Source organism: Vombatus ursinus, unplaced genomic scaffold, assembly GCF_900497805.2.
Source record: "Vombatus ursinus unplaced genomic scaffold, bare-nosed wombat genome assembly UNPS02014830.1, whole genome shotgun sequence".
NCBI classification, from domain to species: Eukaryota; Metazoa; Chordata; class Mammalia; order Diprotodontia; family Vombatidae; genus Vombatus; species Vombatus ursinus.
The window spans coordinates 46,423,656-46,437,304 of record NW_020954608.1 but is presented as its reverse complement, the minus strand read 5'-3'; the positions used below and the strand labels follow the sequence as shown (position 1 = coordinate 46,437,304).

Below are 13,649 nucleotides of genomic sequence, written 5' to 3'. Positions count from 1 at the left end.
AGGATGGACTAGAGTGAGGATAAATTTGTGGCAGGAAGACCAGCCAGCAACCTAGTGTAATAGTCTGAGCTGAGGAAATTAGAGCCTGAATCAAGGTGGTATCAGTATCAGAGGAAAGAAGGGTATATATTCAAGAGATGTTACAAAATGTTATTAATAGGCCTTAGCAACAAAATGGATGTGGAGGGATGTGGGAGAGGGGAGGAGTGAGAAGGAGGAGTTGAGAATGATACCTAGGTGGTGATCCTAGAGGAGTAGGAGGATAGGCAGTAACATACAAGTTTGGGAGGGGGCAAAGTTTAGGGGGAAAGATAAGTTCAGCTCTGAACATGTTGAGATTCAGATGTATGTGGGACATCGAGGTTGACTATTGGGGATATGAGACTGGAGGATAGTAGAGAGGTTAGAGCTAGATAAGTAGATTTAAGGACCATCAGCATAGAGACTACTGAATTACTATAGAGATTATCGAATCTGTGGGAGTTGATGAGATCACCAAGTGAAATAGCAAAGAAAAAGAAAAGAGAGCCCAGAACAAAGCCCTGTGGCTTAGTGGGCATGACCTGGATAAAGATCCAGCAAAGGAGACTAAGAAGGACAGGATGAATAGGTAAGAATATATCCCAGTGTGGTTGGGAGGAAGTTATTATTACTGCCAGTACAGGATGGGATATTATGCTGGGGTGATTTGAAGTATAGAACTGAGAAGAGAGGAAGCTTTCATGGTATACATATACATATGTGTTTATATGCGTATATACATTGCTGACAGATAATGATGTGTAATGAAAGCTGCCCTGAGATTGGGTAACAAAATTGAGTGATTTCACCCACATACAGAATGGAAAAGTGAAATTATTTAATGGAAGCATATCAGAGAAGCACGCTAGTCATTGTCATCCACCAGGTCCTAGCTCTCTAATAAAGATCTACCTCATAAGCATTAACCCTAGCACCTAAGTACATTAATAACATGCTAGGTAGATTTTTGTTTTTGTCATGGAATCATTGGTCTTCTCCAATAAATGATACGGATGACAATCCATCCCCACCTTCTCTTCCTACATGACTGTTAGAAATGTTCTCCCATAAATCCTCCCCAGGCATCCATCTCTATCTCTCTCTCTCTCTCTCTTTCTCTCTCTCTCCCACCCCCTTCTCTCCCTCCTTCCCTTCCTCTCTTCCTCCCTCCCTCCGTCTCTCCCTCTCTCCATGGAGTATGTAGGCTGCCCATCAATTTTCATATGTCATATGTCAATAACATTGACATACATGGCACATGACAAATTCAACTTATTTTCCAGTCCTCCATCTCTCTGTGGGTATCCTTTAAGCTATTTCTCCAGTGCAACTCCTCATTCACTCAATCAAAAGGCTTGAGACTTTATTAAGACTTCTATGTATCAGATTCTGTGTGAGACAATGGAGATGCAAAGACAAAACTGTCTCTGCCTTCAAGAAGCTTAAATTGGTAACATGTTTCTGCCTCCTCACATTTACTGTGCCCTCCCCATTGTCTTTTGGGTGACCCATAATTTTAATTCTTGTGATATTTCGGTATTCCATGATTCACAACCATTTAACATTATAGGAAAAAGAGAGATTAGAACTAGACCTGTGATTTCAGCAGATAGGGAGCTATCAGATAAGGAAACTCCCTCTATCTATGCAAGCTAGAATCTTCTGCAATATTGCCTAGAACAACTCAAGTGACTTGCCCAAGATCACATTGCTATTATCTGTCAGAGGTGTGACTTGAATAAAGGTTTTTTGGGATCCAGGTTAATTTTCTGTTCACTGCACCATGGACATTTTTAATGGACCTTCATTTTAGGGAAGAGCTTGAGCTCATTACAAGAAGCGTACAAGTTCAACCTAGTCTGTTCTCTTGTTCAATTCTTGTTCCAGTTGGAATGTCAATCCAAACCATTTTTCCTGTTATATCTAATTTTTGTGATATATTTCTGTACATAACATTGACATACATGGCACATAACATGCACATGACACATAACTTTGGAAAGTAGGCGTAATCTTTTCTCTGATACCAACTAATTCAGAATAAAACTTGAACATTGCACTCAGGTTATTATGATAGGTAAAAAAAAATTTTAAATTATAATAGCATACATGAACTGATGCAGGATGAAATGAGCAGAACATTGTACACAGTAACAGCCACATTATGATATGACTGACTTTGATAGACTTGGCTCTTCACAGCAATGCAGGAATCTAAGACAACTCCAAAGACTCACAATGGAAATTGCTATCCACTCCCATTTCTTTACCAGAGAAAGAAATATGAAGTCTGAATGCAGATGGAAGCATACTATTTGCTCTCATTTTCCTTTGTTGTTTTGTTTTATTTTATCCTCACGACGACCCTAGGATAAACTTACCCCCATTTTACAGATGAGGAAGCTGAGGAAGAGATTAAATAACTTGCCCAGAATGACAAAGCTAGCATCTGTGGAAGTATTTAGACTGAGATATTCCTCACTCAAGGTCTAGAATTCTATCCACCTAGCTGCATCTAAAGCCTCTTTATGTTTGAAACCAATACATAATTGGAAGGGAATAGTAAGAAAAAATCTGCTCACTGGTAAATTTTTTTAAGTTTCTTACCTTTTTTTTCTTAGAATAACTAATTAAATTCCTCATTAGAGATGATTTTTCTTCCATCTCTTTTTCTTTGCTCTCTTTAATCATATTAATATGTCCTTTTGAATCTTCTTCTGCATCCTCATCATCATCATCTTCTTCTTCTTCTTCACATTCTACAATCTGGCCATGTTTGTCACTGCCCAGTCTTCCAATTGTTTCCTCTATTGTTCCAATTTTCTTATTTTTTATTAGTATTTTGAATTTCAGTGCCTATGGATATAAGTTGAATGGTAGGTATAATAATTCATTTTTACTAATTCTCCATAAACATATTAATTAAAAAGCATCTTATAATATTTAATTAATTAGAAAGGATGGCTGGTATAGTTTACCAGTATAAATGTTATACTTTAGCTTATGTGGTCCTTGCCTCAGGATAAAGGGCCTGGGGAGGAGTGGCAAGGCAAGGCCCTTGTCCAAAGCCTGAGTGCCTGAGTAGGGGTCACCTCCCGAGCAGGTGGGTGGGGGAAAAATGCAGAGTAGGATACATGGAAGGTGAACAAGGCAGAATACATAGCAGGGTGGGCTACAGGAAAAGGGAAGGAAAACCAAGGGAAGGTGGGGCATGGGAAACAGGGGACCAGGGGAGAATGGGGTGGAGATAGGATCTGGAAAGGTGGTGTTAATGGAGGATGGGAAGAGGGGGGTGCTGTAACAGTGGAGGCCATAAGAGGGTCATCCAAAAAGTCTGGTTGATCCCCATTCCACATTTGTGGGGTGACTCTAGCTACGAGCCTCCTACAATCTTTTCTGAGAATAGGGTTGTGAGAAAATTTGACAAGTCATTATGTAGGGAATCTCCACCCATTTTCCTTCTCTGCTACAATATCTTTCTAACTCTGAGAGAGAATGTTGCTATAATGTCCCAAAAATGGGCCATGCCTCATAATTTTCCAGGTGATACTGAAGCCAAACAGTGTTGCAAAAGAACACCAGCCTTTTCTTTTTAAGTTCTTTAGATAAACTAAATTTTTCCCAATTCTGTAAAAGACAGCCCAAAGGCAAATCTTTTGGAACTGAAGAGGATTGACACTTTGCAGGCATGGGGGCTAGAAGTCCCTCTCTCCTTAAAGGAGGATTTGGGAATAAGCATCAGGAAACAAACAAAAAAACCAAAAGTCAAAAAAAGTACCTAAAGTTTTCCTAATTCCTTAGCCCAATTCCCTAGCACCAAGAAAGTTGAGAGGATTGGGCCTACACTTCCAGATAGGGAGTCCAAAGGCATGCCCAGGTCCATGATCAAACAGAACCACCCGACCAAGAGCTTGAGAGCATCAGGCTGAGTTTGAGACAGCCTCATAGCTGTCTGACCTAATGGGACCTGAGAGGTCAGGCCCAGAAAGCACTTTCAAGCCAAGCCTTCCTAGTTGTTTGGAAATCCACCAAGTGCAGGGCAAGAAAGGGATTGGGGGAGTGGGAAGGTTTACATACTTTCCAGTCTTGGCTAGAGAAGAGTTTAGGATTAGGCAGTTCTTCCCAGTCAGGGAACCATATGTTGAGGTCTAGAGGTTTAGGGGTGCTGGGACCCCAAAATCATGACATGCGAGTCCTGCCCTGAATGAATTCCCAAGCCTTCTTCCAGCCAAAGAAAAGGTTTATTAAAAATCCACCATGTTGGCCAGACTCTTAAAGAATCTGAGCATTTGTAAGCTATTGGCTAGGTTCTTAAGGAATCTGAGCCCTTGTAAAAGTTTATAAATGGAGATGTAGAAAAAGCTTTTGACAAAGTACAACACCCATTCCTATTAAAAACACTAGAAAGCATAAAAATAAATGGAGTCATCCTTAAAATTATAAGTAGCATCTATCTAAAACCATCAGCAAGCATTATATGTAATGGTGACAAGCTAGAAACAGTACCAACAAGATTGGGGGTAAAAAAAGCATGTCTATTATCACCACTGTTATTCAATGTTGTACTAGAAATGTTAATTTAGCAATAAAAAAAGAAAAAGAAATTGAAGGAATTAGAATAGGCAAAGAAGAAACAAAACTATGACTCTTTATAGATGATATGATAGCATAATTAGAGAATCCTAGAACATCAACTAAAAAACAACTAAATAATCTTAGTAAAGTTGCAGGCTAAAAATAAACCTACATAAATCATCAGCATTTCTATATATTACTAACAAAGCCCAACAGCAAGAGATAGAAAGAGAAATTCCATTTAAAGTTTCTATAGACAATATAAAATATTTGAGAGTCTATCTGCTAAGACAAATCCAGGAACTATACAAGCACATTTACAAAACACTTTTCACACAAGTAAAGTCAGATCTAACTAATTGGGAAAATATCAGTTGCTCATGAATAGGCCAAGCTAATATAATAAAAATAACAATTCTACCTAAATTAATTTACTTATTCGGGGACATACCAAACTACCAAAAATTATTTTACAGAGCTAGAAAAAATAATAACAATTCATCTGAAAGAATAAAAGGCCCATAATATCAAAGGAGTTAATGAAAAGAAATGCAAGGGAAGGTGGCCATACCAGATCTAAAATTGTATTATGAAGCAGCAATCATCAAAACTACTTGGTAACGGCTAAGAAATAGAGTGGTGAATCAGTGGAATAGATTAGGTACACAAGACACAGTAGTCAATGACTATAGTAATCTACTGTCTGATAAACCCAAAGACTCCAGTCTCTGAGATAAGAACTCACTATTTACCAAAAACAGCTAGGAAAACTGGAAAATAGTATGGCAAAAACTAGGCATAGACCAGCATCTTACACCCTATACCAAGATAAAGTTAAAATGGGTACACAATTTAAATATAAAGGCTGATACTAGAAGCAAACTAGGAGAGCAAGGAATAGTTTACCTGTCAGATTTGTGGAAAATGGAAGAATTTATGACCAAACAAGAGATAGAGAACATTATGAAATGTGAAATAGATAATTTTGATTACATTAAAATGAAAAGTTTTTGCACAGTCAGTGCAACCAAGATTAGAAGGGAAACAGAAAGCTGGAAAACAATTTTTACAACCAGTGTCTCTGATAAAGGCCTCATTTCTCAAATATATAAAGAAATGAGTCAAATTTATAACAATACAAATCATTCCCCAATTGATAAATGGTCAAAAGATATGAACAGGCTGTTGTCAGATGAAGAAATTAAAGCTATCTATAGTCATATGAAAAAAGGCTCTAAATCACTATTGATTAGAGAAATACAAATCAAAACAACTCTGAGGTACCACATCACACCTACCAGATTGTTAACATGACAAAACAGGAAAATGGTAAATATTGGAGAAGATGTGGGAAAATTGGAACACTAATGCATTATTGGTGGAGTTGTGAAATGATCCAACCATTCTGGAGAGCAATTTGGAACTATGCCCAAAGGGCCATAAAAATGTGCATACCCTTTGACCCAGCAATGCCACTTCTAGGTCTGTATCCCAAAGAGATCATACAAATGGGGAAAGTACCCACATGTACAAAAATATTTGTAGCAGTTCTTTTTGTGATGGCCAAGAATTGGAAGTTGAGGGGATGCCCATCAATTGGGGAATGGCAACAAGCTGTGGTGTATGAATGTAATAGAATACTATTGTTCCATAAGAAATGATGAGCAGGCAGACTTCAGAAAAACCTGGAAAGATTTACATGAACTGATGCTGAGTGAAGTGAGCAGAACCAGGAGAACATTGTACATAGTAACAGCAATATTGTGTGATGACTAACTTTGATAGACTTGGTTCTTCTCAGCAATGCAAGGATCTAAGACAACTCCAAAGATTCATGATGTAAAATGCTATCCACATCCAGAAAAACAACTATGAAGTCTGAATGCAGATCAAAGCATACTATTTGCTTTCTTTTTTTGTTATTATTTTTTCTTTCTTGTGGTTTCTCCCATTGGTTCTAATTCTCTTTTACAACATGACTAATGTGAAAATATGTTTAATATCAATGTATGTGTAGAGCTTATATCAGATTGCATGCTGTCTTGGGAAGGGGGGAACATAGGGAGGGGGAGAAAATTTAGAATTCGAAATCTTATGGAAGTGAATATTGAAAACTAAAAATAAATAAATAAATATATTTTTTAAAAGTTGATAAATGGAAGGATAGGATAATAGCCTAAATAATAGGCTCATAGAAAATATTTTTTAGGAGATGTGGCACTTGGTTATTTGTTCATGCTTCTTTCCTTTTTCCATTAATGACACTATTCTACTAATCCCCCAGGCTCATAACTTCAATTGCTTTTGTTTCCTTTTCTATCACTCATGTATCCTGTCATTTACCAAATCTTATTGCTTCTTCTTCCTCAATATTTCTCAAATCAATTATATTCCCCTTAGTACAGGTCCTTAATACATCTCATCTATTCTATTAAAATAGCCTCTGAATTAATCCACATTCTTCTCGTCTCTTTGAAACTAATCTGTGACATGCTAGGTACTATTACCAGATTAATCTTCTAAAGCAGAGCTTTAATGAGTCATTTGTTCACTTATTGATTCTTGTCAGGCGCCTATTCAATATCTTTCAGTGATTCCTCTTTGTCTACTACAAGAAATTCAGATTTGTCAACTTGGCATTGAAAATCCTAAATGTATTGGCCCCAATCAATTTTCTATTTTTGTTCCCCATGACTTTTGCATATGTAGACTATTCTTTAATCAGTTTGGATTTCCATACATATCCCATGCTTTCTGACCTCTGCAAATATACTCATGTTGTGTGCCTACCTCATCTAGAAAATCTTACACCAATGCCCACCTACCCAAACCCTAAACATCCTTCAATATCCATCTAAATTACCAATTCCTTCAAGAAAGATTCCCTAATGCACTCATTTCCCATACCGGACACAATTTCTTCTTCCTACAAATTCCAATAGCATTTTTTTTCAGAAGAAATTGAACATTTTTTATTGACTTGACCTAAAATCTCAGCATGAAAAATTTTCCTTGGCTTGAAAGCTGACAGTTTCCCTTCAAGGAAACCAAGACACAGGTGATCTCAGAGGACTACATGTTCACCTCCCTTCTTTTGTCTTTATTCTCCAATACTTTATTATGGTTTTATAAATTCAATTTCATTCAAGAAGCATTTATTCATTACCTTTTGTGTAATGAATAAATGTAGCAAGTATTATATAATGAAATTAGGTAGCAAAGCATTATGCTAGATATTGGAGACACAAAGGGAAAAAAATCAGTCTCTGCCCTCAAAGAGCTTATATTTTCCCAGAGAATAGGAAGAGGTCAACATGTAAATACAAGACAATTTGAAGGAGAAAGTACCAAACATTATTAATAATTAATGAAAATGTTTCATTAACATAGTTGTATAGCACTTATAGTTACAAAGTGCTTTAACACAATATACTTACATTTTATCTTCTCAATAAGCCTGTGATTTAAGTAGAAAGAGTATTGTTATCCCCATTTTATAAATGAGGTAACAGTGGATAAGAATAGTTCATTTATTAATCAATAAGAATTTGTTCATCACTTATTAAATGCCAGAAATTGTACTTGGCACTGCAGATAAAAGGCAAAAATGAAACAGGCCCTGCCCTCAAGGTTAAGTGATTTGTTTGTGATTATACAGCTTAGAAGTTGGAATCTAAGTTGAGAACCCCCTTCCTCTATGTTATACCAAAATAATTTTGAACTTAGGTATATATTCACATGTTGTAAATATGTTTTTAATTGATATCTTAACTGAAGAGTTATGAACAATAATTTACTCAGCATAATCAGGATCACAGTTAAAATATAAAAATTCTAAAATAGTAAACCAAATTATCACAATAACTTAGCTCAAAAACCTGAATTGCTGGAATCTTAAACATTTCACATTGGGCAGCTGTGTGGAAGAAGGATTAAAAAGGGGAAAGACTAGAGGCATCCTTCTATTTTCAAAGCTATATTAATCTATGCTATAGTTACCTCAGGTGAAGGTAATTCATTTGGAAATTCTTCAAGCACATCAGAAAGAAGTGTATCCCCAAGAATACTTTGCAAATTACTGGCCATTATTTCTTGTTGCTGAGGGGAGCAGTGATTTTCTAGAGAGAGCACCACTGGATAGTCAGATGCCTAAAAAGAGATTATGATTAAGATTAGTCACCAGAAAGACAAAATAATTTTATTGGAAATAATCATATAAATACTTTGGCTTTTTCATACATTTTAAAAGTTTGGGTATCTTAGACAAGGGAACAAAAGAAGTTCTTCTGGATTTGATAAAAAAAAAAAAGTGGAGGTGAGAGCCAATACAATTTACATAAGGAAAAAACAATCATGGGACGTTTCTTTTTTTAAACATAAACTTCTAAAATAATGAGTAGTTGGAAACAAATGATTAAAAGAATTATGTACATACGTAACCTCCCCCCAAACAGCAAATAGATAAAATCAATAGATATGTTTAAAGTAAAGGTAACATTCTCAAGGGATGTTGATAATTCAATAAACATCTATAAAACATTTACTATATGCAATTCGTAACGATACAAAGGTAAATAGATACAAAGCTCTCCAGAAGTTTACAGTCTTACTTATTTACAGGAGTTTACAGGAAGGTAATAGCAAGTTCCCAGGTAAATAAATACCACATAATTTTCCAAAGGAGAAAGCACTAAAGTAATCAGGAAAGGTTTCCCATAGAAGTTGGCACCTAAGCTGAGCTTGAAGGATACCAGGGATTTCGAAGAGGTGGAGATGAAAAAGTCATTCCAGGTATGGAGTGACAATGTGTCCAAAGGGATAAAGATGAAGCATAGACACTAGGGGTTTGAGAACTAATTAACATTGTGGTGTAACAGAGGACTGAACATTGAGCTCCGACCCTGAAAGCATGGTCGGAGTGCCATTGATGCAGTTCTTCACACACACACACACACACACACACACACACACACACACAAACACATGAGGTTGTGGAGAGTTGCTTCTGGGAGAGCTGTGAGGACACGTAAAGCAAGTGCCTTATAGCAACTGGAGCATGACTAAGCATTTTGTAAGTGATTACAGTATGCTAGCCACATGTTTTAATAGCATCCTCTTCATGGTGTAAGGGGAGAAGTGTCAGACCCTCTCCCCATCTGAGGCCAACATGTGACCCCATGAAAACAGACCTCAATCCTTCGCCTTAATTTTTCACTTTAGGTGAAGTAAATTAATCTGGAGTCTACAACCTTTCTAGTTTAAGAAGTAAGGACAATAAGCTATCCAGGAGTCCAGGAGTTGAGTCCCAATGAATTTTTCAGACAGCCCAGCATCAGTGCCTCAAGGAGCAAGGACTTATCCCAGTGATAGCTAAGGAAAGGACTCATGTGTTTGTCATGCCACATTTGAACGTGAATTTGGTAAGATCAACAGTATGTAAAAACTGCATTAAACCTAAGTTCATTATCCCCAATAACAAAAATGATAGAGGGAAGAATTGTGCCTCTAAGATATTGGGAGGTGGGTAATGTTTGCACTTCCATTCTTGCTATGTCTTAGATTCCCTTGTAAAAGCTAATTGGTTAAATGGAACTGAGCAGCTAGGCACTGTTGTTTAACAGTGGAGAAAACATACCCAGAATAGGTACCCAACCTTATAATATTAAAGAAAGTAACCCCAACCCTATCAAGGTTACCCCTAGAGCCCTGGGGAAAGAGATATAGCCAGACACACTTTGCAATCATTGAGTTCATGGCATACTGGCTGCATTGGGATTTATACTTTAAGGGGGATAAGCATTCCCTTGAAGCCCTTAAAGTGATTTTAACTATCTCAGTCTTTGAACTGAAAGAGATTTGAGTTACACCTGAGAGTTTTAAAAGACATATATAGCCTGCAACGAAGCAGACTGACAAGGAAACAACAGAGAGATAGCATCCCCAGTCCCATTCAGGGCATAATGATCTAAACAGGAATCATTTGTACATGGGCAACACCTGACAGAAAAACATCAAAGAGAGGACATGTAAGGGGTAGGGGAAAGTAGAATCAGAAAAAAGAGAGATCAAAGTGGACTGTATGGCTTCTCTAAGTACCTCAGAACAAAGTACTTGGGCTGAGGCTACTGGCGGTCCTCACCCTGAGTTCTAGTTTCTGAGTTGCAGCTAGGCGTCTTGCAGCTAGATGGCATAGTAGATAGTATTGGACCTGTGGTCAGAAAGACCTGAATTCAAATCCAGCCTCAGACATGGGCTGTTTGACCTTTGGCAAGTCTCTTAACCCGTATTTGCCTGAGTTTCTTCAACTGTAAAATAGAGATAATAATAGCACCTAACTACCAGGGCTGTTGTGAGGACGAAATGTGATATTTGTAACACCCTTAGCACAACGGCTTGCACATAGTAGGTGCTACATAAATGCTAGCTTATCATTGTCATCATCATTATCATCATCATTTGCCTGAAAGGCTGTAAGACCTACTTTGTTCTCCCCCTTCTCCATCACAACTCCTCCCTACTTTCAGTTCTAACTCTTGTTTCTTCTTTTTCGGTTTCTTGTGCCAGGTACCACCAATATTTTCCATTTCAGCTTGTTAATTCCCTGCTCCTTCTTCTCAGTCTGTCCTGATGAAGTCTGTGTGTGTCTCTTAAAATTCCCGAGTGTGACTCAAGTTCCTCCTCCCAAATCAAAGATCACAAAAATTCAAATCACTTTTAGGAATGCAAGGGAATATTTGTCCCTCTGATATTAAAAAAAAAAATCTCAGAATGCCAGTCAGTTCTCAAACTCCTATTATATCTGGAATGCTGAGGAACAGGAATAGTTGGTGTAGATGACTAGTGTGAGTAGAATATAATGTAAATGAAGGGGATTAATATGAAATAAATTTGGAAAGGTTAAGTTGAATCCAGAATGTAGAGGGCTCTAAATGCTAAGCTGAAGAGTGCAAATATGGAAACACTGAGATTTTTGAGCAGGGGAATAATATGTCCAGATTTATGCCTTAGGCAAATTATTTTGGCAACTCTGTAGAGGGTAGATTGGAGAGAGGAAAACACAGAAGCAGAGAGTCCAACTAGGAAGTTATTACTACAACCCAGATAAAGGGTTATAAATACCTGAATTAAGATAGTAACTATGAATGGGAAATAAGGGGATGGATGCAAGGAATATAATGAAAACAAAATCAATTAAGATTTGGCAACTGACCGGACAGTGGTGGATGAGTGCAATACCTGATTGAAGGATGAGGGCAAGTAGTGTTCTCTTGTTGGGAGAAGCTAAGATTTTTTTGTAATGGAGATACACTAAAAGCTTTCCCAATAAAACAAGGGAGTAAAGTAAGAAAGTCCCCTCCCCTCTTTGATTTTTTCACGCAGTTCTAGAAATGCTAACTGCAGCAATAAGATTGGAGAAAGGAATTAAAGGCATAAACATAGGAAAAGAACAGACAAAATTATCCCTATTTGCAGATTACACGGTGGTTTACTTAGAAAATCCAAGAGAAACAACAAAGAATTTAATCTTCAGTAAAGTAGTAGTATACAGTCAATTTATGAAAATCATCAGCATGTAGAACAGCAATAACCAAATCCAAAAGGAAATAATAAAAAGTGAAGTCTCATTAAAAGTTGCTGCAAAATGCATTAAATATTTGAGAGTCAATCTACTAAGATACATTCTAGACTTCATAATTGCAATTATAAAGCACTCTTTAAAGAAATATAGAATGACTTAAATAATTAGAGGAGTAATCACTGTTCACAATTGGGACATGCCAATTTAATGTATAAGTAATATACATAATATATAAATAACCACACTACCTAAATTAATTTAGAAGTTTGGAGTTATACCAATTAGACTACCAACAAGTACTTTATAGAGCTAAACAACTATCAAAATTCATTTAAAGGAACAAAGTCCAGACTCTCAAGGAAAATAAGGGAAAAAGTAGGAATAAAAGTGGACTAGCTCTTCCAGACTTCAAATGATATCATAAAGCTGGAATCATTGAAACTACTTGATATTGGTTTAAAAAATAGAAAAGTAGATCAGAGGAAGCAAATAGACAAACAAGAATCAGAAACAATTAACTCAATTATTAAGAGAGAACAAAAATTATTTGAGGAAGAACTCCCTATTCAGAAAGAACATCTAGAGGGAAAATGAAAAGCAGTTTGGCAAAAATTGGGCTAAGGCCAATAATATATCATTTTTTAGGATCAGACCTGTGATCTCATTGGTATAGGGAATTCTCAATAAAGAAACTCCCTCTACTAAGGCAAACCAATCACTTCTCTGAAAATTTTAGTTTTAGAAAATAAGTGCTTGGGGCACTGAGAGGTAAAATTTTTTGTTGAGGTTTACACAGACAGTATGTATCAAAGGCAGGATTTAAATTTATATCCTCCTGACTCTAGGATTTTTATACCACAATGCCTCTATACCTTATACCACATGCAACAATAAATGTAAAATGGTTTTGTGACCTGGATAGTAACGGCCATAAAATCAAGAATTCAGAAGAGAAAAAGCTCACATGATTTCCAGAGCAGTGATTAGAATGAGAGTTCTATCCTAAACAAGGGAGAAGGGTAATGACAAAAGATAAATAATTTCAATTACATAAAATTGAAAATATTTTGCACAGATTAAATTAGTATAGCTAGGACAAAAAGAGAACCATCAAGTGAGAAAAATCTTTACATGGAGTTATCTCTGATAAGTGTCTGTATTCAATGTAACATACATATATGCATATATACATACATGAAAATAACTCAAACATATAAAACTAAGAACCAGTACCCAAATGTATATGTGTGTATAGGCAAAGGATATGAATCAGTAATTCTTGAAAGAATTTCATACTATTAACAACCATATGAAAGGTTGTCACTTTTGAGTACAAGATAAAAACAATTTTAAAGAAATATGGAACGACTGAAGTAATTGGAAGAATAATCATTGTGCATGATTGGGCCATGCCAATTTAGTGTATAAGTAATGTACACAATATATGATATATAAATAACCATACTACCTAAAT

The 13,649-nt window shown here is 36.4% G+C and overlaps 1 protein-coding gene across 1 annotated transcript in view; it reads right to left on the bottom strand.

The window, feature by feature from the left end:
* The window catches only part of PLCZ1 (phospholipase C zeta 1), a 101,935-nt gene that overhangs the window by 53,604 nt on the left and 34,682 nt on the right, over positions 1–13,649 (bottom strand). Inside the window, exons 7-8 of the mRNA XM_027838582.1 lie at positions 8,596–8,745; positions 2,629–2,877 (exon numbers count right to left, since the gene is read on the bottom strand). Of these exons, the coding sequence (XP_027694383.1) occupies positions 2,629–2,877; positions 8,596–8,745 (399 nt within the window). The remainder of the gene's footprint in view (positions 1–2,628; positions 2,878–8,595; positions 8,746–13,649) is intronic.